This window comes from Apteryx mantelli, chromosome Z (genome assembly GCF_036417845.1).
Source record: "Apteryx mantelli isolate bAptMan1 chromosome Z, bAptMan1.hap1, whole genome shotgun sequence".
Lineage (NCBI taxonomy): Eukaryota > Metazoa > Chordata > Aves > Apterygiformes > Apterygidae > Apteryx > Apteryx mantelli.
The window spans coordinates 11,272,114-11,295,427 of NC_090020.1; the positions used below are offsets into that span (position 1 = coordinate 11,272,114).

A 23,314-nucleotide genomic window follows, 5' to 3' on the forward strand; every position below is an offset into this window, starting at 1 on the left:
TGACACAAGATCAAGACAATTCTGTCAATAAGGATTATGAACTACAGCTAGTTTCCTACAATGTCATGCAAGCTCTGCACTTTAAAGTCTATTTTTCAAGACCCTATCAGCGATATAAAACCAATTCAACTAAACTTCAAAACAAGTTAGTGTAAAATTTTCAGAAGGCTTCCAAGGAATAAGAGGCCTACTCTGACATTAGTTACTAAACCAATATTGGGTAAGAGAGGTGAAAAAGAAGACAATCAATAATACCCCTTATGAGACTACTTCACCTCTGTGATGGGAGATTTAGGATTCACATTCCTGGCCGCTGCAATCTCCTGCAATTGATTCACAAGTTCAGTGATTGACAACCTCTCCTCTGGGTTCACCTTCAAAGTGCAACCTAAAAATACATATAGATGATTCAGACGTTTTAAGAGATACCTTTCAGAGTTTTCTTCCTGCAGAAATCAATTTCTTCAGTGCACTTCAGTGCAACATGAGCAAACAGGTGAAACAGTGTGCAGCAGCCAAATCCATATCAAATATCACTGTTGTATAACAAGTATCGATGAATAAAACTATTTAGGATTAAGAATATTTCACACCTCTTAATGAACAACATTGAAAGCAACTTTATATTCACATCCAATACAGCTGGAGTTGGTGACAGATTTTAGGCATTGTAAAGTTTCTACTAACGTATTTCCAAGGCAGATTCAAAGAAACAGAATGAAACACTACTCATTCCTGTGGCCTAATCCAAATCTTAAGCAAGACAGTTCACAGCATTAGAAATAGTTTTATTTAAAGTTTCTATGTTTGATTATGAATTTTGAATAAAATGAAAAGCTATCAGCTAACCTTCTCACTGTCACATAATTAAGCAGAAGTTAACATTTAGTACCACTAACAGTACTGTAAGTGTTAAGATGTATTCATAAAGACATTGAATTAAATGTTATAAACTTACGAATGAGATCATGAAACACCGAATAGCGAGTGTCATTCTGTGGAATGACATATTTCCCATTGACTATGCGAAGTTTAGCTCCATCTTCAAATGGATGTTGCCTGAAGCACAATAAGTACAGGATACAGCCCAGGGCCTATACAGAGATAATTAAAGGTAGAAATATTTAACTCCAGCAATGAAGTTTAAAGCTGAATTTTAAACTATGAAAGTGATTAAGTTTCCCAATACTGCTCGCAAATCGAAGGTTTCAGTCTAATTCCAAATCATACAACCCTACAGATATTCCTTATGCTTTAGAGATCAGTTTCATACTCCTTTTGAAATAATTAGTCTCAGTATTTCTCTGAGAACAAAACACTTATTGACACATTCATTTATTTGGCATATCAATTAGAGAGCACCTGGCAGCAATATTGCTTTCACAAACAGATTTGGGGACAGGGTGGTTACCTCAAACTTTCAGTTTCAGAGATTTTTATTACCCTCTTAAAAAAATGATAACACTTTCATTTTATAAATTTTACAGTATATAAAAATGAACACTCTTGAACATGTTTTTGTATGTTTGTTTGTACAAAAGGCTCAAAAGTTTTATGAAAAAAGGAGTAAAGTTTTATGAAATTAAACTTTGTGCTAGGCTTCTGGGAGACTTATTTATGAGGAAAGGATTTGGAGTTTTGTATTTCTAATTCAAACCCATTCTGTTACAATAGTGCATCAGCTAGGTAAGCATTTAAGTGTTAATCACTTTAGATGCCATATTATGTAGATAAAGTTCTCCAAAACAGTTGTTTTGATATAGATCTACAGAAAATAAGAGTGAAATGATGCATTAATATTTCCTAATAACCAAATAACAACTGTAATCCAAAGGCTATTCAATTCTTTCTAGCAAATAAAATTTAAAATCAATTCCAGAAGAGTTTATTCAAGCCTTGAAAAGTCACCAGACTGGGACTATCACATTCAGGCAACTTTCAAGTTCCCTCATGTGTCCAAACCTAGAAGACCTGTGCAACTTGATTTCGGTTCAAAGTCAGCAGCCAGCATTGAATTCTAATGTTTGAATAGCCTGAGTATCATGGATTAGTTAGGACAATTTCATCTGGTATTTAAGTAAATTAAAGTATCAATTAACAGATAAATTGTAATGGCAGAGTGATGTCACTATAATAAAATGACACTCTGTCCTAGGAAAGTTTGGAAATAAAGTATCTGAAACATCAGAGAAAATACTTGCACAACAGACTGGAAAATTCCTCCTCAGTATTTCTGAACCCCAGCACACAGGAGCTTATAGTCAGACAAATAAAGCAAGCATGAGAAATATCTAAGAAATTTGTTTATTACCTCCAGTCCTCCTTGTACACTGACTCAAACTGCCATTGGTTGCCAATTTATACCAAGAACAGTTTCAAAGATTTGTATGTTATTAAAATATCTCTCAAAGAGTTGACATATAGCCACTCCAGACCCACTTTAAAGTAGGTATTTACTGGATCTCAATCCAGGGCCAGAAATAAACAGCATATATTGCTTTTGTTTAATTGTATAGCAAGTACATTTTTGCCAGTCTGCATGTTGATGCAAAATACTTCCGAAACATATGCACTGAAGCACCAAGTCTGCATTAATCCATTACTGAAGTACAAGAAACATCTAATCTGCCACAGAAATATCTATCTCCAAAGAAGTGAGGTAGTCCACAGTATAGCTGGAGCAGTGAAACTACTTCCCGAGCAGACACCAAGCACATCAGAAGACAGTATCCCCAGTCACCAGGTGGAGAGGAGCACCAAGACTACCAGCTGAACACACAAAAATAAAGAGACCACTTAGATTTGGTCTTTGCTTTAACTGAAAAAGGCTTTTCTTTCCTCCCCTCCACCTGTACAGTTTAGAATTCCAACAGTGATTTATTTTGAATACTTTGAACACCTGTTGCAATTCAACTTGACTAAAAGGCAATTCCAGTTACACTGAGGCATTCCTCACTCAAAGCTGCTGCCATCAGCACAGCTTCAGCATTGATATTTTTAACAGAAGGGTCTGCTTCCCAAGGATGAGTCCCCCAAAGTTGCACACTCTCCCACCACAGAAGTTGTCTGGATCAGTTTGAGAACTCAAACCAACAGCAAGAACAGCAACATATTTCAGTAACCAAAAATAACTAGAAATAACTTCCGGACACGCAGCAGGGTTGGGAAGTGCACTCCTAATTCTCACTTATCTGTAAGGATCACGTAACATTAGTATTGCCTCGCTTTGCTTGATGAAGGGTGAGAAATAACTAATGCATTTTATCAAGTACCTTATTCAGGATCTATTAATCTACTAATTCTAATTACAATCCCATCCTCCACAGAAGTCATACATCCACCAGTGTTTGCTACCATTCCTACAACCATTTCAGGCTTGCCCTCTTACATAAACGAGATAAAACTACAGCAGTGCCAGGGTTGTTTTGGCATGTAAAATCAAAAAAGTGTTTATAACAGTAATCTTAAAACCTACTGATTCCCTGCACTAAGCAAGCAATCTTCAAACTACCCTGGAGTGAAATCTATATGCTCTTCTCAGTCAACAGTTCAGAACCTGTAAATATATAATTAGATGTTACTTGTGAAGCACTACAGTTGACATCTGCCTATCACATTGCTCATCCAGTTACCTAGATATCTTAAAGTAGATTAAGCTCTGGATGACTTTAAGTGTCAATACATTGTTTCATATTATTTTGCCTAATACGTTGCTCACCCATTCTATCTAGTCTTTCCTACAACAATCAATCACCACTTATATTCCCATTACAACATAATTTCTACATTTTCATATTTAGCCACTTTTTCCAAAAGCAAGATTGTAATCACACAGTAGGATGTCCAATGTTTGTTAATTAGCTTCCTGAAAGGCACCAGCCTCACAACATCAGTGTATCAGGAAATCCACTGAGTATATTTATTCAATTTATCAGAACAAATTATTTAAAAAATATATATTTGGAAGTCAAAGATACAAGTAATAACCAAAATCACAATTACTTAATTCTAGAATATTAATGTTCTATCCCTTGTACCTTTCAATTATTTTGTCTGGCACTGAAAATAAGGATTCAGCACAATCCACGTGATCAGTTTCCTGAAAACTTCTCCTTTAATTCCCCTCAAAGTACAGAATCTGTTGATTCCAACTGCCAGAGGCCACAGCAGTCTAAATTATTCCTGTAAATCTAGGAAGTACATTTTATTTTGGAACTCAGTCTGGTTTTAATGTCCCACCCTCACCATTGTAGGTTAAGTGTTTATCCTAGTTTATTTAAATTTGCATCACTTGACAGAAGTTTCTGTGAACACAGTTTTTCTTATATTAAATATGCTAGGAAGGAGTTAGGTTGACAAAAATCAAGCACATGAACAAGAAAAACACCCTGATGTTTGGTGAGATGACCCCAGGAGGAAAAGGAAACCCAGCTATCCTTTCTGAATTTTTATTGTCATTCATATTCTATATTAGAATGTATTTGCCATGCTAATCCCTAAGATTTCAGAGTACTCTGAAAAAAGCCAGAATTAATACCAAAAACACATACTGAATTATGTTAGGAAAAACTAGGGAAAGTATCAAAAATAGTGGTTAAAAACCAACAACTTTTGAAATAATCTTGGCAGAAAAAGGAACGCAAAAATGTTAGCAACAAAAAAAAAGCTTGTAATTACATTGCTAAAAGGAGTCTTAAATCATAATAAATTACTCAAACTCACCTGAATGGTAGAAAGCCCACTGAACTACTCGAAATTGTGTTCAGGGGCCAGCATTAGTTAGTGACAAGTGACTGACAAACAGAAGTCTTTCAAAAGAGGAAATGGTAAAGGAAAATTATTTCTTCCTTCCTTACCTGAGGACAGTGTTTTGTGGTGGGTTTTGTTACAAAGCTTGTAAGGGCCTGTTATTTTTCCTCAGGCCAGCTTGTAGATAAGAAACAGACTTAAAATGATGAAAAGTTTTATGGTATAACTGCGTGAATACTCCAACGAACTTTCTGAATGAAATTAAACTACATTAAATCTACAGAGGTGATAGTTCAGAATTAAAAGCCACAGCATGCCTTACACAGAGTAAGAATATTATCTTACAGGGCATCGGCAAGGACAACTCTGAAGTTTTGCTTTTAAACATATTCCAAAATCCATACATTTCCAGAAATCTGGAAGAGTAGAAATACATGAAAGGGCTTGCAAGATAAAGGATAATTCAAACAAAGAAAAATCTCTACGACAAGGTAAAGCCTGTCATGTCCTTTCCATTGAATTTCATTGATTTTCAGTTCAGGAAATTGCATTGATTAGAAAGAAACTGAACTCAAGGTCTTTGCTTTCCGTGTTTATTTTTCTGAAAATCTCTCAACTTAAGTAGAAAATCTACAAAAACAATTGAATGGGTCAAAGAACCTCTAATTTTGTGTCTAGTCACATTCCTGACTGAGGAATCTATATGGTTGGTAACTAACACTTCATCTATGCTGCTGTTTTACACAAGACATTCTTGTCTCCTTGGTATTTTTAAGGCCACACAATGACAAGCACACAGATGATAACCATGAGTGCTACCTGCTCCATGTGCTTTTTGGGGAAAATTGTTTTGTTTATGCTTACCACAAACTACAGATCAGTTATACTTCCTGAGAAGGCGTCATATTCTACTGCCAAATACTTTGCATGTTTTCACTGAACCCAGAAAATAAAGGAAAAACAATCACAGGTTCCAAAGAAAACATAGTAAATGTTACATAGACCTTCTGCCAAAGAGGCAGAAAGGTCCCCTGACACCTAATGAGTCAGCAGAAGGTAACCACAATGTTAGTTTTAACAGATATAGATTCTAAACAAAAAAATTGCCCTTTTGGCTGAGGCTTTTGATAAATTAAGTTTTAATTTTGTGTTTAACTGGATGCGATTTTGGTTCAGATTCCTAGTATTAAGGCATGTGATGTGACAGCTTTCAGAAAAACATCTCTTGGTATTTCTCCACATGCCAGAATAAAACAACTTACAGTTGCAGATGTTGAATAAAAGCACTATCATTTTTAGAAGTCATAAGAAGTCGAGCTCCAAATGAAGACTTTTAAAGCACCAGTTGTTACACTTTCTCAGTTTTCTGTCCTTTGATACCAAAGTCAAGCTCACAATACAGTCAAGTTGACAATACAGATACAGTTGAAAAGCTTGACACCTGCCTCTGTAAAAGACATGCAATAAACTAAAAATAAACTAAAAAGTGTAATGTTACTGGGCAGCACTTCAGTACTATTTCAGTATTACGCAATTGAAAAAAGTATTAGAAACTCCTCAGATGTATCCTTAACTCTGGCTACAGCATTTTTCAGTGAATCTTAACACTTGTACATAGACACACTACCTAGACAACCAATTTTAACTGAACTTAGCAATCAGTTGTCCCAGCATTACATGCATGGCAGAATATGAAATGCAAGAACTTGAATCCAAAGAGTAAAAATATAAAGTCTCTGGTGGCAAGCTCCATCTAAGGAACTGTTCTAATGAATATCAAAGAAAATTCAACATTATTTTCCACAGCGGAAGTCAAGCTGAAACTAGGAGAAAACTCTGAAGTCTATACATCAAATTAATTTAATATTTAGACATACGATTCATACTATTTAAGTTTTGACATAAAAAAACACAGGCTATCCAACATTTCTTTCAGTGTGGGATTTTTTATACTTAATCAGCAAATTAAAATCAAAAGACTGCAGAATCAGCTTCATTATTACAAAAGCAGCTACAATACAGGAAGAGAAAAATTTCTTACCCAAATGTCTTGTTTTTCACCAATTGGAAAATTTGAATACAAGTCTATCATCTCTGGTGCCCTGTACATTGGTGTGGTATTCCTTGTAATCTGCAGAAGATAGAATTTCTTTAAGTAAAAACTTGAATAATATGCTCCAACAACATTCAGCCAAGGAAACAGCTGTCTGTGTAGAATGGATAGCACTAACATTGAAAGTTAATAGAAGAAATACTTGTCAAGGCAGAAGCCATCAATTCAAACCTACAATAGTCACAGAGGCTTTGACAGTGCTCAATAAAGGTTGTAGGATTCTTAATTATAATTAAATAGCATGGTGATCTTCAAGAATCCTTCCAAACTGCAAAGCAAGTAAGGCAAAATCACTATGTTCTACATGAGGCAAAAGTAAGAAGGGCCATGAATACAGAAATATAACAATAAATCAGATAAGAATTTAAGCTCTAGTGGGTGTTTCACTTCCTCACCATGCTTAGCAACAGCACAGACAAATCCTAAGAGTTAGACTATGTTCATAATGATCCCTGGAGAAGAGACCTTTTCTAATACCCTTTTGCATACACTAGACAAGACAGTGGTACATTAACTTTTCTTCTCCAGAAACCACTGGATTGCTCTCCACAGGTCCTAACGGGAGGATAGAGACTCATGATAGACATTGCACACGTATGAGTTTTAAGTGTTATTGTACTCCTCCATACTCAAATCTGAGTCTAGTTGATGTATTGTATTAGGTTTATCAGCATTACTTTCACCTCACAACTAAACACACACGTAAACAATTTTGCAAAATAGGAGAGTGTTTAATATTGTCACTGTTATCCTAAGAGCACAGCAACACTTTCTATTCTCAAGTCCTGCTCAGCAGATCTACTGCTTCATTATATATCATCCAGCTAAGAAAATATCAGAAGTGGGAATCACTTAGGCATAACCAGCTGTCTAAGAGCACAGTTAAAAGGAGCCTTAATTATTGCATCACATTTGATTATTTCCACAAAGTGCAGAATGAGCACCATTCAGGTTGCAGCAGTTTATATGCAGCTACAGAACACAAGCTATGATGGTTTGAACAGTGACAATGTTTGAACTCTCTGGCAACATACATCGAAAAAATAGAGCTTTATGAACAACACTATGACCGAAACAATCCTTAGTTGTCTTAGAAGTCCCTAAATTAGGTCAAGATCAGATTAATGGTAACAGCAATGGAGTCAATGGTCAATATTATAGAATTTTAGAAGTAATTGCATTTAAATATTCTCACCTCTTCTTCAGCCAACGCTCTCTTCTGTGCAGACCAGTTGTAGTCAGGATAATAAGCTATAGTTGTAGCACTACCGAAGTCGCAAAGTTTAATTGTCCCTTGATTGCTAATAAGCAAGTTTTCCACCTGCAGAAAGAGGTAGAGTAAGACAAGATATTTGTACATGTTTTCCAGGTGATAATACAAGCTCTACCTCAAAATACCTAGAACTTTGACTTACAGCTTTCTACGCTGATGACCTAAGCACTGCTGCAAAGTGTACTGCAGTTAAGTGACCATGCAATTGACACTATCTGACTCCTTACTATAGCAAGGTCTCTGACTACTGCAGCACAACCCCCGTCATTCCATCTTCCTTTGCAGCTTCTAGCATGAAATCAACATGAAACTAAATCACCGCCTCTTTCCATAGCTCTATCTCTGCAGGAACTTCTCTTGGCAGGAAAAAACAGACTTTGAATTACAGCTCTAGCTCAACTATAACACACTTGACAACACTTCTGCGGAACAGACTATATAAAAAGTTGGGTATATATCTGTAAAAAGCTTTTACCCCCTCTTCAGACAGGAGATACATCTTTCCCACAAGCATTTAAGGACCAGCTTATAGAGATTTCAACGAAGAGTACAAGATCCTACTCTAGAAAGAAGTGGCACCAAAAAGTTTCATCCTAGCCTTATTAAAATTTCTTCAGCATGATCTAGAAGCCAGCTCAATGGTACCAAGAGAAAAGTGCTCCATTATCAAACTATATTTACACTAAGGGGTTATGTCACTGTCTAACATCAAAGCTTTCAACAGAAGTATTCAAAACTTAGCAAACACTTAGCTCTAAAAAGTAATCATTTCCCTTCCTCCAAATAATCCAGTACATGTTTATTTAAGGAGGAACAAAATTTCCTTTTCTTTTATTCAGCTGATACCATGTCAAGCAGGAAACAGACATATATATGAAATTCAGACACTGATTTAGGAAGAAGGATCTTCCTTCTCTTATTTAGTTTGCTACAGTTATGAATATCACCCCTTTCCATGAGGGTCAAGTGTATTCGTACTATAACAGTGTCCCACTAATGAGAGCTTCATCATCTGGCACACGGTACACATGTAAGTCAATCCCTATCCTCAAAATACAAAATTCAAATAAAGAAGTCATCTGTTCAAATATCCAAAGATTCGAAAAGGACAACACTGTCTACAGCATAGCCCTATAGCACAGGGCCTTCTGTACCTTGGTAAAGACTAACAGGATCAAACTAAAGATCTACGACAAATTATGTCTACTACATTTTGAAAATGAAGATAAAAAAACAAGCCCTAAAATGTAATGTAAATTACTAGCAAGTCTTAAAACTATAGTCATTTAAGTATTTCAGCTTGCTATACATCCTCAAAGGCTAAGCAACCTTTCACAGAGAATCTGACATTACCTTCTCTTTTCCTTTATAGCTTTGTACCTCTTCTATTCAGAAAACCTGCTTAACTTCCAAAATTGACCTTCAATCCAAGAGTCAGAAATGTTTGGTTATTCTATCAAAAGCAAACTACTTAAAGGCTAACTTAATTAGCAAACCATGATATATTACTTTCCTGTCAGCTTGTTCAGATGGAATAGTAGAAGTACTAATATCATATGCACAAGGAGGAGATGTTATTTGAAGAGAGAGGGGTATTTCAGTTATATCCTTCGTGGCCAGCCAGAATTGTTGGAAATACAATAGACAAGCACTACATTTAAGACCTTCCATTGTATTTGATCAACAGCCTCAACACTTCCAGCCTGACTGGCTCCTTCTGTTTAAAAAGACAGCATTTATTTAAATGTTTTAAGGCACCTTTAAATCTCTGTGCATAATAGGAGGCTTCTGTTTATGCATATGCTGCACTGCTCTGCAGGTCTGATAAAAGATCTTCAAAACAGTATCACAGGAGATAGGTCCTTTGGACTCTACTTTCTTTAAAAATTCCACCAGCTGTCCTGTAGGAAAACAAACAAATTCACATAAGCACACACAGATCACCAAAACTTCCCATAAGTACAAAAAACACTCTGCTCATCAAGGAAGATTTACAATACAGTGTTTTAATATTTCAGATGGATACAGCAAATTGACAGACTACAGTGCCAATGAAAATGTCAGAGAAGATTCCTTTTTTCCTTCCCCAGACTAGTCTCAAACACAAAGCACTTTATTATCCCACATAAGATGAGGTTGAACTGCAGCCCCACTGAAGCATGCTATCTGTAAGAGGCATTCAGAACTTTTGTGCTGTGAAACAAACTGTGCAAAAGAGCTGTCAGAGGCAAGGTGCACCAGTCAAAGAAAATAAACTCTACCTTTACATAGCTCAGTAAGCAGAAGAAACTCTCCCTGGCCTGTGTCTGATTCTTCTTTTCCTATAGACGCAGCAGAGCAGAACTGGACAATGTTGGGATGACCTGAAAGCTTTTTCTGGAAATAATTTGTTCAAGGAAGAAAACTGCCAAGTTTATTGATACTGTGTACAGCATGTCACAGACATCTCATTTGAAATGTTAGCTCACAACTGCAGAAAGCATCTCAGCTGCAGTTAAAATACCAAGCAGAAGGAGAAAATCCAAGTCTCAGCTGGAAAAAGACAGACTTTAAGGTAAGTCACTGAAAGTAATATAAAGTCAAAATAAAACAGTAAAAAAGAAAAACACCCTTGTGATCAAGATTCTGAGGAAAGCAGACCCCATTTCATGCCTAGTTACTGTTTTTTCTCTTTTGAGAATGAAAAGATATTAACACAAGTCACAGACACCTTTTAAGTATCAATCTGTTTTGTAGTTGGCTGATCAAGAAAGGGCCATTGTACCAACACCTGTCTTTCCAAAAGAAGCATTAAGTATGTCTCTTATGCTTTAATTCTAAGTAAATAAAAAAGTTCAAAACAAATAAAAGCCATAAGTCATTCTTCATACCAAAACCTTTATCATGTTTCACTTTCCATTCAAAAAGTCAAGGTATTATTTTTGAATTACATATAGGGGAGAAAACTTAAGTGATCTCAGTTCCTGCTAGTGTACATTGTGCTATGTGCATTTGTATTTTCTGATGCACATCATCTAAGTCAAATAATGTGACTCTAGCCTGGGAGTCATGAATACAAAGTGCTTAAGATGTATTCACCAAGTCTGGAAAAACAAAGTGAAGATGGCCTAAGAACTAAGCTATAAAACAGAAAAAAAAGCAAGATGAATCCACTAGTTCAGACAAAGGAATTCAAAGTACTATTTTACATTTTATGTACTCCTTCACAAACTGGTACTTCAGGGCTGCAGGAAGTACTTCCATTTCACATTTGTATCTTGGACAATTAGCAATATTTAGCCCCCAATCATTTCATGTGCCTGAGCTGTGGAAAAACTGCTCAAAGAACATTGTTATTCATGGAAAATTCATTCCTGGCAAGATGTAGTCAGAGTAGCCAGAAATTGTATACTGTTTTGGCACTCAGTTCATTGGGTATATATTTATTTCAGTGAACTTTATCTGATTAAAATTTTTTTCCAAACATTTCAGTAATCATATGAAGAAAGATCCAAGTAGTAAAGTTCTGAAGATGAGAATGGTTTTATCTAGTAACTCAAAAATGTAGCTGAATACTCAGTGGCAGAAAAAACCAACAGCATCCCAAGGCTGCTCACTGACTCATGAAACAAACTGAGGGTCTTTGAAAAGATGTTAGGGAGCAAGCAGTAAGCTTATGAAAGCCAAGGACTGAAAAAGCTCTGAGATTAAATTATACCCTATTGAAATCATTGCTATAGAGGATGAAAAAGACAGCAACCATACTATGGGAAAATTTGGCTCATTTCTTCTGCTCTTTGTATCCTACTGAAATTATTTCCTGGATATTGAGTATTACTTTTTAAGCCTGTAGTATCTAAAGCAGAAATTAAGATACATGGATAGCAAAAGCAAAATTCTAAGTAGTCAGAAAAGCAATAAATCCAGCACATGTGGGAGAAGTCTACTTAAGACCAAAAGAACAACTGAGCAGTCATAAGGTCTTTTGAAGGTCACAAAACTCTGCAAGAAAATCCAAATCAATTTCATTCCTTGCCAGACAAAGCACATGAAAGTCTACACAAGTTACTAAAATTATCTGTATAATTAAATTCCTGCAATTTTTGAGGAACCAAGTTTGCTGGAATGTTGCTGCCAGATTCGTGACAGACCAGGAACTAAGACTGTCCTCAGGATAAGTCCTCTTAACTGCTATAAGGCATGTAAAGAAACTAATCTATAGAGCAGTCATCTGTGTTCACAGAAACATTTGACAGACAAATGAATTCAAACATCTAAGTACGTTCCAGAAAAGGATACCATAAAACAGACTTCCTGAATGATGGCTTTGTTCTTTTCTTCTTCATTAGACAACAATCGCTGTCAGAAAACAGAATATTTGAGAATATTTAGGTATTAAAACAAAAGAAAAACAATGCACTTTTTTTCAGAACACAAAGGATGAGCTACAGTCAAAAATCTGGGAACCTGCAACAGGAGACCAAGCAAAGGGGATTTATTGCACAGACATATTGCCGCAAAAGCAAACAGCTTTCCATTTATCTATACCATTCAGGTTTATCAACAACTAAGTAGCTGCAATCTTTATCATTTATAAAGCAACTGCTTTCTGACAGTCTTCTGCTGTACAAAAAATTCCAATATCCTTTGGAGTCCACATATGAATAGGATCAACCTGAGTGTTTGCTACAAAATTATCAGGTTTAGGAACTTGGGGAAGGATACTAATGTTTCACATCTTAGCTATTATTTTAAAATGGGTGAACACACCCACACCACATGCTACAGTAACAAAACACGCGACAGTAACCATACTATATAGATCCTGAAAAGAAAAAACAGATAAAGCCATTTTTTGAGGTGGTATAATACCATCTTTCCTCTCCCATCTCTCATACTGTGCCTTTCCACCTCCTCTTCAAGATTAGTTTTTTCCATGTAGCCACAGAACACCCCTACTCTGAAACGAAGTCATTTGGTGGTGAACACTAATGACAAGTGTGAGGTTTTCGCAGCAAGGCATGATACTGAGTAAGCGACTTTACCTTATTGTCCTCTCCGTAATACTTCAGTTTTTCAGCTGCTAACATTATTACTCTAAGCCTTCAGAACACAAGAATCCAGAGAAGTTTGAGAATCTCAACTGGCTAGCTGAATGTTCACTCAGTGCGTCAAAGTGAGCAGCACTAGCTCTAAGACTGCTGAAACTCTTACTCTGTAAGTGCAAAGGTAGGTTAATCAACAGGCTAAATCTGCTTGTGAGGAATGAAAATATATTCCCTTTCCCCTCTTCAGGTGACTAGGATAGATTTTTTTTTTTTTTTTTTACATACATGGAAAAAAAATGCTTGGGGCAGGTCATGAATTTCTAGACAAAATTAAGCCAAAGAGCACTGTTAGGTAATAATGTAATTCGCATCTTTGGCATCCGAGTATTAAACACAGAGCACTAAAGAGAACATCCATTCTAAATATGGGTAATTTGTCCTGAAAACAGTGCTATATCTTTCTGGATTTCCCCAAGTGACATGTTCAATAGCATATATCAAGAATAAACTGCCATGCTACAGCATTAAATGACAAGATAGACATTTCAATCCTGCAGTGAAGTAAACTCACTTTACCTTTAAAGCATAATCTTTGCCACTTCCAAGATCTTGAGCTTCATAGACAAAAGCAAAACCACCTACAAGAAGAAGGCATATGATTAAATCAGTTTTAATTTGACCATTCAGGTAAATTAATCCTTTCACTTTATTCTAACAAAGCCAACACATGAGGTTTTAGAACTTTTTCCAAATCTAGTAATAAGCAAGATGATTTTTCAGTGGCTTACCAGTAACAACGAGTAACCTGCATATAAAAATTAAACTATTCTTGAATGGAATTTGCTTTCTTTTGCATTAGAACCATAGTGACTACTTCCCGTATACTGTTAATCTGCATATGCAGATTTTCTATGAAGTAATTTAATACAGATCCTTATAAAACCAAGATCTGGTACTGCTAATATTAGAATACGCTCAAATGTAATGATTTTAATTAATCCACTTCTTGACTGGGAATACCTTTTACATTTAGGCTTTCTATAAAAAATAGCAACAATCAAGGGAGATAAGTTGTCATATACAAACTCCTTATACTTTTAGAATAATTTCCACGCTTCAGGCTTCATATTAAAAGCCTCTAGCATTTTCAAATACCAAAGCACATAACTCCATGACCACACAAAGGGTGAAGTTGTTACTAAATTGCAATTTATCTGCCCAGATAACATTTTCCTTCAAACTCCTTTTGTCAGAATACCTATTTAATCAAGAACAAATTTGCTCAAGAACACAGGCCAAATTTCTAATAATTAGAAAAGGATTCAAAAAAATCATGTCTGTTTCCTCATTTTTTACTGATGTTAATCTGTTCTGTGTACAGTTCTACTTTACACTGTACCATCCACTTTAAAGAACCTGGTATCATTTCCATTTCTTCTATGAATATCTTTGTTGTGGTTACATCAGTGTGGTTGCACATTTGTTCTCCATCTATTCCAGACTATCCCTGGTGGAAAAACAGCCTATCAAAACAAGTGACACACTTCAGCGGGATTTGCCTTTCCACCTCTTTAATACAAGTTCACTTTTATACAACTACATAGGAATCTCCATAGCACTTAAGATGTTATTCACCTACAAAATTTCCCTGGACACCAAAAAACCTAAGAGATCAGGATAAGTGTGAAGAATAAAACACCACAGGCAAGAAACAAGGTGGCAAGGCACTTGTTAAGAGATGCAGAATGTGAATCAGCAGTCACATTCATACCCAATACTTTTGCACTGGATGAGAAGCATTAACATGAGGTAGAAGTGCACAGGGTATTTGCTCTGCACAATTCAACCAGACACAAGGTCTTTTAAGAACTACTCTGTAAACAGTTTTAGATGGCAATCAGCCCTCAGTTTTCTTGCTTTTTAGCCCAGTAATACTCCCAAATGGTACTGCCCAGACAACAGCATCAAAAACTGAACTGAATAATTGACAAGCTCCTGAATACTGCCTTTGCTTTTGGTATATTGAGGGGGGTTCTACATATGGAACAGCAAAAGCAAAATCCTGAAGAGCAGGGGGAACAAGAAAAAGAAGTAGATGCCCAGTGGGCTACAGAATAGTCAAAGCAGAATGAGAACACCGAAGACGACAGCTGTTATCTTCAGAGTAATTCACTCCTGCCAAACATCACCGGTGACTGCCTTTGGCTTTTCCACACAGACCAGAGTGCATCGCCAAGCTTTCAAACAGCACAACAGATTCAAGAGAATCTAAGCCACGTGGCACCATTTCCGTTAAGCTATGAAAGAGAAGTGACACAAGCAGAATCCACAGAGTGGCCAGTTTGCCCTCCACAGTATTTCCTGTTTGTTCTTTTACTTTGAATTGTTTTTCTAAAACCAGGTTCTACACGTCTCACAATAGGGACCCTTCCATTTCTAAATCCCCTAGTACAATAGTATTCTGGTTAACAACTACAACCACGCATCAGCATTTTGGATAGGTGACAAGGGCCAGAGACAGAATGAGGTCCACACTTACCAGCATCTTAAAGTATTATCTGAAGAGACTTTGCTCCTTTATGAACAAGAGCATATGCAAGAAATTGTTTCTTGATAGTGCTGAGAGTTGACTTCTACAGATTTCACAGCACTGGTGAAACAAGCAAGATAATCCATTATTTTTTCCTGGACTGAAGCCCACTGCTGCTTCTAGACAGTCTCTATACATTTTTCTTGTAATGTCATGATCCTAAAAGGTCTTGTTCAGCAACATTTCCACAGTAAAAACTCTTCACATCTGTATTGTATGGAACCAGAGTATACAATTTATACCAGTAGTTATACAGAAGAGATGGTGTAGCAGTGGTGGGGGTGCTGGGAAGACAGTTTTTTGACTATTCTTTCCCATCTGTTCTCTATTCCCAGAGATGTCCCCAAATTCAGCACCCATTGTCCCAGTGAGTTGCAAGCCCCCAGTCACAACCAGTACACCCACACTAGCCACTGCACTGCAGAGGTGCTGCCTCCACGTCCTCCTTGTTCTACACAGTCCCACAGTGGCAGTACTGCAGGCCCTGCACTGGAAGATCTTCACATGAATCTTTAACTATTTCTCCTTTTTCATTCTAGCAACCTTTCAACCTGCAGCTTGAAAAGATGCTTCAGGATGCGAAGTTAGGGGCTTCAGGCTAGCACAAGTTTTTAGAACACAAAATCGCTGTGGTTAGTTTTCGGGAAGGCACTTGAGTGCAAAATGGTGACAGAGGCAGCACAGATGACTGAATGGTTATTTTGCAAACTCAGCTAAGCTGTGTACACTGACAGGAGCTCTGACAGTTAAAATGGGAGCAATCTGAACTGAATTTCAGGCATACACCTATTATCTCTGCAAATAACAAAATCCACAGATTCCACATGTGTGCTCTGAAACATGCTTTATTCAAATGCCTCAAATGCCCTCCTCAAAACTATGTGAAAGCACCTATGCATCAGAACAAATTCATCCAGTCAATCCAATCCCACCACCTCCAAGTATCTATTGATGAACAATCAAGCTGATCAAATTTCTGAAGGCAGCTTTGGGCCCCAGAATCATTGCTAACTTTTCCAGCTATTTCAGCTGGTCTAATAACCCTTCCCCACAAGCCCTTCCTCCAGCGAGGAATGTTTACTAGACAGAACAAATTGCAAAAATATCACTAAACTAATCCTGCTGAGACTGATGTACCAAGGAGTCAATTTGTCCTTTTCAAAACTAAAAATAAGAGACACCATCAATTAAATCTTCAAGAATAGCATACTTCAGCTTTTTGCAAAAGAACTTTTCTTCCATGTGGTCCTCTCAGAACTCTAGACATATTCACAGCTGCCCTGAAGTTTTCAATCTTTCAGTTGGCAAATAATACTAAAATTCATGCCTAAAGCTTAAGCACATTTATAGAAGCTACACAAGTTAAGTGTCTCAATGAAAAGCCTGCTTATTAACACTCAGAATCACTATGCCTTGACCATCTTAGAAATTTTTCTGAAAATACTACTCAGCCAGATGCTACTTCAGAAAAACTGGAAAGGTTTAGAAACTCTTTACATTTAACTGCTGTGATCAACCCACAATTTTTCTAGAACTAAAACTACATCAGTATTTTTCCAACATGACTGCCCTGTGATGTTGGAAAGCAAAAAGCCAGATCAGCTGGACATTCACCCCGTCACACTGGGTGAACAGCAAACAACGCTGTAAGTCAGAGGTGTTACAGTAGCCAGTTGATTTAGCGTTTTCTTGCATTATTAAAAGCCCAATTCAAAGGGACAAGTTAGACATTAAAATTTCCACAGAAAGACTAGTTTATCAATTTTACTACTTACAGGCATTAAGTGATACAACGCATTCCCAAAACCAAAAATAAACAATGAACTATTCAATCACATATTTTACTGAAATTCTATGGAGAGCTTTACTAAGCTATGGTAAAGTTTCATGACTACTAAGAGCTGAAGAGAAAAACAAGTGTGTGCGTGCGTGCACGTGTTTAAGTGAACTGAGACAGGGATCTGATCTAGTGTACATGACTTAAGAAAGCTGGGACAGCATAAGAAGTTGGTACGAAAAGCAAACACTGCTCATGCAGAACTGTTCCCAAACACTGTACAACTACTTTTCAGTACTGAACAAAGGTTGCACTAGATTTTATTAAAAATAAAGTTGAACTAATCTAATACAAATTTAATTAATTTTTTGCATTTAAATGAACCTTACTGCCAAACAAGACATTCACTTCAGTTCTCTTAATTGCTATAACAGTGGTAAAACCTAGGAAACTGCACAAATTTTAAATTCAGCTGTATAACTACTTCCAAATGTATATTTGTCATAAGTGTCAGTAATCATTAAAAATCATAAGTATTCACTTCAGATAAGCAACAAAAGAGGTAATTTTGAACAATGCAAGTTATTTGAAAATAATGAATTCTTGTTATAAATAGAATTTAAATCAAGCTCTATCTAGTTGAAGGCATAGATATTTTACTTTAAGTGAATCACAAGCAATCCTCTGTGGAAATATGGGGAAATCTGTATATAAAATTTCCAAACTAAGGTTTAAGTAGAGTTTAAAGCTGGTGAGATTGAGCTTGTATATTTTTAGCAAGGTATTTCATTCAATAACTATGCTTTCACAGCATGGGCTAACAAAAGGAAAACTAATGAACAGACTCTTCCCCAAAGCCAGACCCTGTCATTTCAACAGTGTCATGGCTTGCTAGAGTTCCTAGTATTAGTTGTGCAGTAAGATTGCACAATTTTTAGTGTCATTAAAAGAGTAATCTGAAAGAAACAACTTCGTTAAAATAGTGATAGCTTAAGGGTACACAAGTAGCTTAAAGGATGCACTTTTACTCTAGCTACTACACTTTAAAAATCAAGTACTGGAATACTAAATGCAGAGTTAATCTTGAACTTTTCAGAACCTTTTGGAGTTTATTCCAGGCTCTCTGACCAATATACCTTGCAATATAATTTACAAAAATGCAGGGGAAAAAAATGCAGTTTCACCTGTTTAACTACATCTACAGAGCATTTCACTGCCAATAGTGTCAACATACATACATCAACATACCTGTAAAAACAAACATCCTTATAGTAGACCCCGCTGATAAAAATGAGGAAATGTAAGTTAAGAATAGACCATCTAACATCAGTTTTATTTTACAGGGCTATAAGAATATAATACTGTTTTAGGTGTTTTCACTGGTTATTTCCACTCCTGCAAACATCTGGGGTGGGGGGTTGTTGAGGGTTTTTTTGGTTTAAGTCAGTCTTTCAAGGCTTTTTAAAATCAGCATAGTATTAAATTTCCACATACTGGTTACCAGCTTAAACACTTCTGCCAGGTCTTGCCCTGAGAGACAAATTTACTCTTTCCAGTGTTGAAGCATTTCATAGTCCATTCCCAGAACAGCCCAAACTCTCAAAAGTTGCCTCAAGCCATTATTTTCTGCCACAGAAACTATGGCAGAAAAATTGTTTTTCTTCCTTTTCTGTGGACACAAACTTAGACGAAAGAGATGCACTACACAGACACAGCATCATATCACCTGACAGAAGAGCAGTAGCCAAAGAAGTCTACAAGTCAGCCCTGCTCCATCCACACCAGACCCAGAGGATAATGTCAGATGAGAAAGCTTACCAGCTGTGACCTATCAAGCCCACCTAAAACTGTCTTATGACTCCCTTTGAATCAGGAACCAACCTTACCTCATTTGCTGCAGTAGTTAGCTCCCTGTATCCCTGTCAGTTTTTCTCATTACCCTCTTACCCACATCAGAAGACCCTTTCTTCTCCAGCCAAGAGATCTGCCTTCTCCCTAAGCTTAAACCTGGGCATTCCACAATACCAAACAAGATCACTGCACTACAAATCATCATGGATGTAAAACAGTGCTCAGAAGTTCAAATTGCCTTTATCCTCTATTTTACCTATCTTCACTCCTCTTCTCAGAGGAACCATTTCAGAAGGGAGTGTCTTCCTGCTTGTCCATCAGTGGAGCATCTGATGTAAAGGGACATCAACCACATGAAGAAACAGCTCGCTACTGCAAAGCATTGTTTCATTACACACTTACTAGTCATGAGAAAGGGACAATGAGTAACTTCCTAATTTTAACACTTGATATGACTCGATCCTCAAGACCTGCCCAAACTTGTTTCCCTATCAATTTTGGGTTGCTCATGTTTTGATCATTGCTCAAAAACAAAACACTAATTCTAGCCTGGACTACAACTTAGTGCATCCTACCTGAAGGTGGACAGATGCTTTTCCAACAGAGTATAAGCAACATCCTTAACACCCCTTAAGGGAAAGGGATGCTCTGACTTCGCTGCCTGATATAGATAAACATTTATTTTTTTAGAAGTCCAATCACATTTCTGTCAATTAAGGAGTCCTAATAACAAGATAAAACTGACTCAAAGATGAAGCACAACTCAAAGATCTGCAATTTTTCCCATAACCTTGAAAAATGAAGAGTTTGAACACCTTGAAACATTCACTACTACCCTACAAGTAAGAACTGCTGTACTTAACACAGGCTTTCAACAATAACAATACTGAGCTGCTTCATGTTCAAAAACCTCTCTACAGGTACAACACAGGGAATGTGAACAGGAAAGCTTCTGGGTCAAGGTGCTTTGACTCTTAAGGAGATTTTCATCTTTTTCTTGCTTCTGAGAAACTTTGCAAATGATGTGAGGCAAACAACTGTCAGATCACCCTTTATTTCACAGGAGGTTGTGACTTGCTCCCTTCACTTGATATAAGCTCTCTACTCTTCATAGTAATTCCAAATACCTGTCAGCAGATCAAACTAACAACATTCCCCAAAACAGGACTAAGTGCTCATTGTGCCTCTTCTGCCTAGAGGGTTATGAATTTTATCCATTAAAAAAATGGCATTTATTTACATTACCACTATCCTCGGAATCCAGGAGTTGCAACAGAGACTCTGAATTTGTACCTATAATCTTGGTAAACTGTAATAATGCCTGCTCACATTCAAAAGATTGACTGCACAGCCTTGAAGGCTAAGGCAGAATTTTTCTGATGCGTCAATGACAGACAATTTTCACTTTATCAGAATGCAGCCTGTGACAAGTCACCTATGTGGTCTCAATTCATCAGTTCTTAAATCCAGATGTAATTAGAGATCAGTAGCCTGTATTGCCCTCTTTCACTATGGAAACATTCATTCTTCATGGTGATATTTTTAGTTTGAATAATGCATAATAATCATCATGTTTCTCTTCTTCCATGGTCTCAATCTTATACCCTTGTTTGTTGCTCAAAGTATAAGAAAGCAACAGACATGAAGAATCATGAAGTTAAACATGTGCTACAGAACTTTGTCCTCTGCTTTTTACAGAGCCATAAATCTGGTTTGTTCTCTATTGTTCAGTCTGATACGTAAAACAAGAAACATTCTACAAAGCATTAAAATTACAAGACATATTTGCAGCACAGTAAAGTGCAAAATATCCTACAAAGTATTTGCACAATTTAGTGCTTCTTATCCTACTTCTGCAGCTTTCAGTGAAAATTAATCAACAGTACCCATTTTTGCACAAGTTACATATTAGAAGGACAGCTGCATATGAATTTAATGAAAACAGCTGCAGGTGCACAAGTCAACACACTTAGAACTTCATGACTTCCTATAAACTTACATGGATGACATGAAGACTGGTGCTTGGTGTAAACTACTTTCTTCTTCAGTACTGAACCTTAATTTTAACTGGCTAGTACTACCATAGTAGCACAGTAAAACTCTAGAAAGTATGTTTTTCAGACTTGCCCAGAGACCAAGATCCCCAAATTGCCTTTGCTCTAGTTTAAGTTTGTATTTCTGCAGTTTTGTATTCCATCTTCAAAAGACAGAACTCCAACAGATTTTGCCTCTTGCTTCATAAAATGAGCTGTGAAGACATTTTACCACAAATTCTCCATCTAATACAACTTCAAAGATCAGGACTCTAAACCACTTCTGTTGGCTATCAAATACACATATCAGCAGGAAGAAAGTGTATTTCATGAGATCTGTTTGAGATGTTAAGAGCAGTCAGGCACCCCACAATCATCTGCCGATTTAGGCTATTAACATGAATAGCAAAATCTGTCTTCATTTGACTGCTTATTTAAGGAAATCATCTCACAGTCTTCAGCAGGAAAACCTTAAATCCATTAAAATTCCAGTTCTATCATTTATTCTCAGCATTTGTTCTGTATTTGTCAGTCCAAAGAGTACCTGGCTAAAGCAATAAATCAGTTTCAAACACATTACAATAAACATACATGAGCAGGCACACATTCACAAACATGTAGCACATTTCTCAATATACTTTCAAAGACAAGCATTGCTAATTCAATGCCATTGCTTCCTCCCACTGAAAAGACACTGAGTTGTTTTCTCTAAGTTTAAGCTGAACTTTTGTTCAAGATACCATTGTTCCATTTCACACAAAGTCAAAGTCTTAGCCTAAACTTCTTAGAACAGTAATTACATACATCAGGAATAAAGAGGCACCACAGCTTATGGAAGTATTAATCTGCCTACCCTTGAATTGAGCTGTTGACAAAGATGAGAATTGTAATTTTACACTGTAATTATGGCATAGAATGATTTTCATGATTCAAGTATCTATTGTAGATTTCAATAAACTGAGTAACTCAACCAAATAAAGTGTTTTTTAAAAAAGTCATTAAAAGCATCAATAGAAGAATACTTTTTTTTACCTGGTTTATATCATTTAATAGTTTACCAGAAGAGGAATACTCAAAATCTTGTAAAGATTATTTTTGCTTAAAAATGATCTCTGTTCTAGAGAATTTAATAAAGCTAAAAGAGGACACTAGCTTCATTATTGATAATAATTACCTACTTACTATTCAACATACAAAACTTAACAGCAGTACTCAAGAAGCCAGCTGAAGTCATTTGCTGGCAAAGGTATATTTGTAAGAAGATTATATTATGTACTGAGAGACAGTAGGAACCACTAATGAACTTGTTAACTGATTTTTAACATTCTATAAACTCCCTCTAAAAACATTACCTAATTTAAGCAAATGCTTAATATGAAACTTGCAAAAAATCTCTTTATCCTTTCAACTCTACAACAGATTGAAAAGTATCAGATTTTGTTCCATGGATCACCTTATCCTTCTATTTATTGTTTTGAGGCTCTCTTGTTTAATTTTTATGTTTTTATTTTTTTATTTTACTCAACAAGGGATATGAAATAATTTATGAATTGCTACAGCCATCTCTGCTACCCCATCAGCACAACAGCTAACTGTTTTTACAAGAAATGCTCACTGAACACATTCACCAAAAAAATAACATTTAAAGGCTGCATAATTTTCAGTACATAAGCAGTTTTGACAGTATCAACTCAATCACATTGTCATCCAGCCTTTCATCTGTATATCTTAAAAGGCAGCAATAACTTATTAAACATTCATTCAACACCCAACAAACAGGCTTCTCACCCTCTTCAGTAAGCTAGATACTGAAGCAATATCAAACCATAAAACTTAAAATTCTCACACAAATATAAGTCCAACTTTTTCATTTTAGATCTTGACAGCACCAATGACATACA

At 36.3% G+C, this 23,314-nt stretch overlaps 1 protein-coding gene across 2 annotated transcripts in view; it reads right to left on the bottom strand.

Annotated features, from left to right (window-relative positions):
• Nucleotides 1-23,314, bottom strand: part of GAK (cyclin G associated kinase) — a 79,036-nt gene that overhangs the window by 52,328 nt on the left and 3,394 nt on the right. Inside the window, exons 2-9 of one of the 2 annotated variants that reach the window (XM_067316594.1) lie at nt 13,739-13,800; nt 12,414-12,473; nt 10,397-10,511; nt 9,894-10,036; nt 8,058-8,183; nt 6,791-6,880; nt 959-1,094; nt 276-388 (exon numbers count right to left, since the gene is read on the bottom strand). In XM_067316594.1, the coding sequence (XP_067172695.1) occupies nt 276-388; nt 959-1,094; nt 6,791-6,880; nt 8,058-8,183; nt 9,894-10,036; nt 10,397-10,511; nt 12,414-12,473; nt 13,739-13,800 (845 nt within the window). Of the gene's footprint in view, nt 1-275; nt 389-958; nt 1,095-6,790; nt 6,881-8,057; nt 8,184-9,893; nt 10,037-10,396; nt 10,512-12,413; nt 12,474-13,159; nt 13,215-13,738; nt 13,801-23,314 lie in introns of those variants that run through there. The other variant, XM_067316595.1, reaches the window with a different exon arrangement.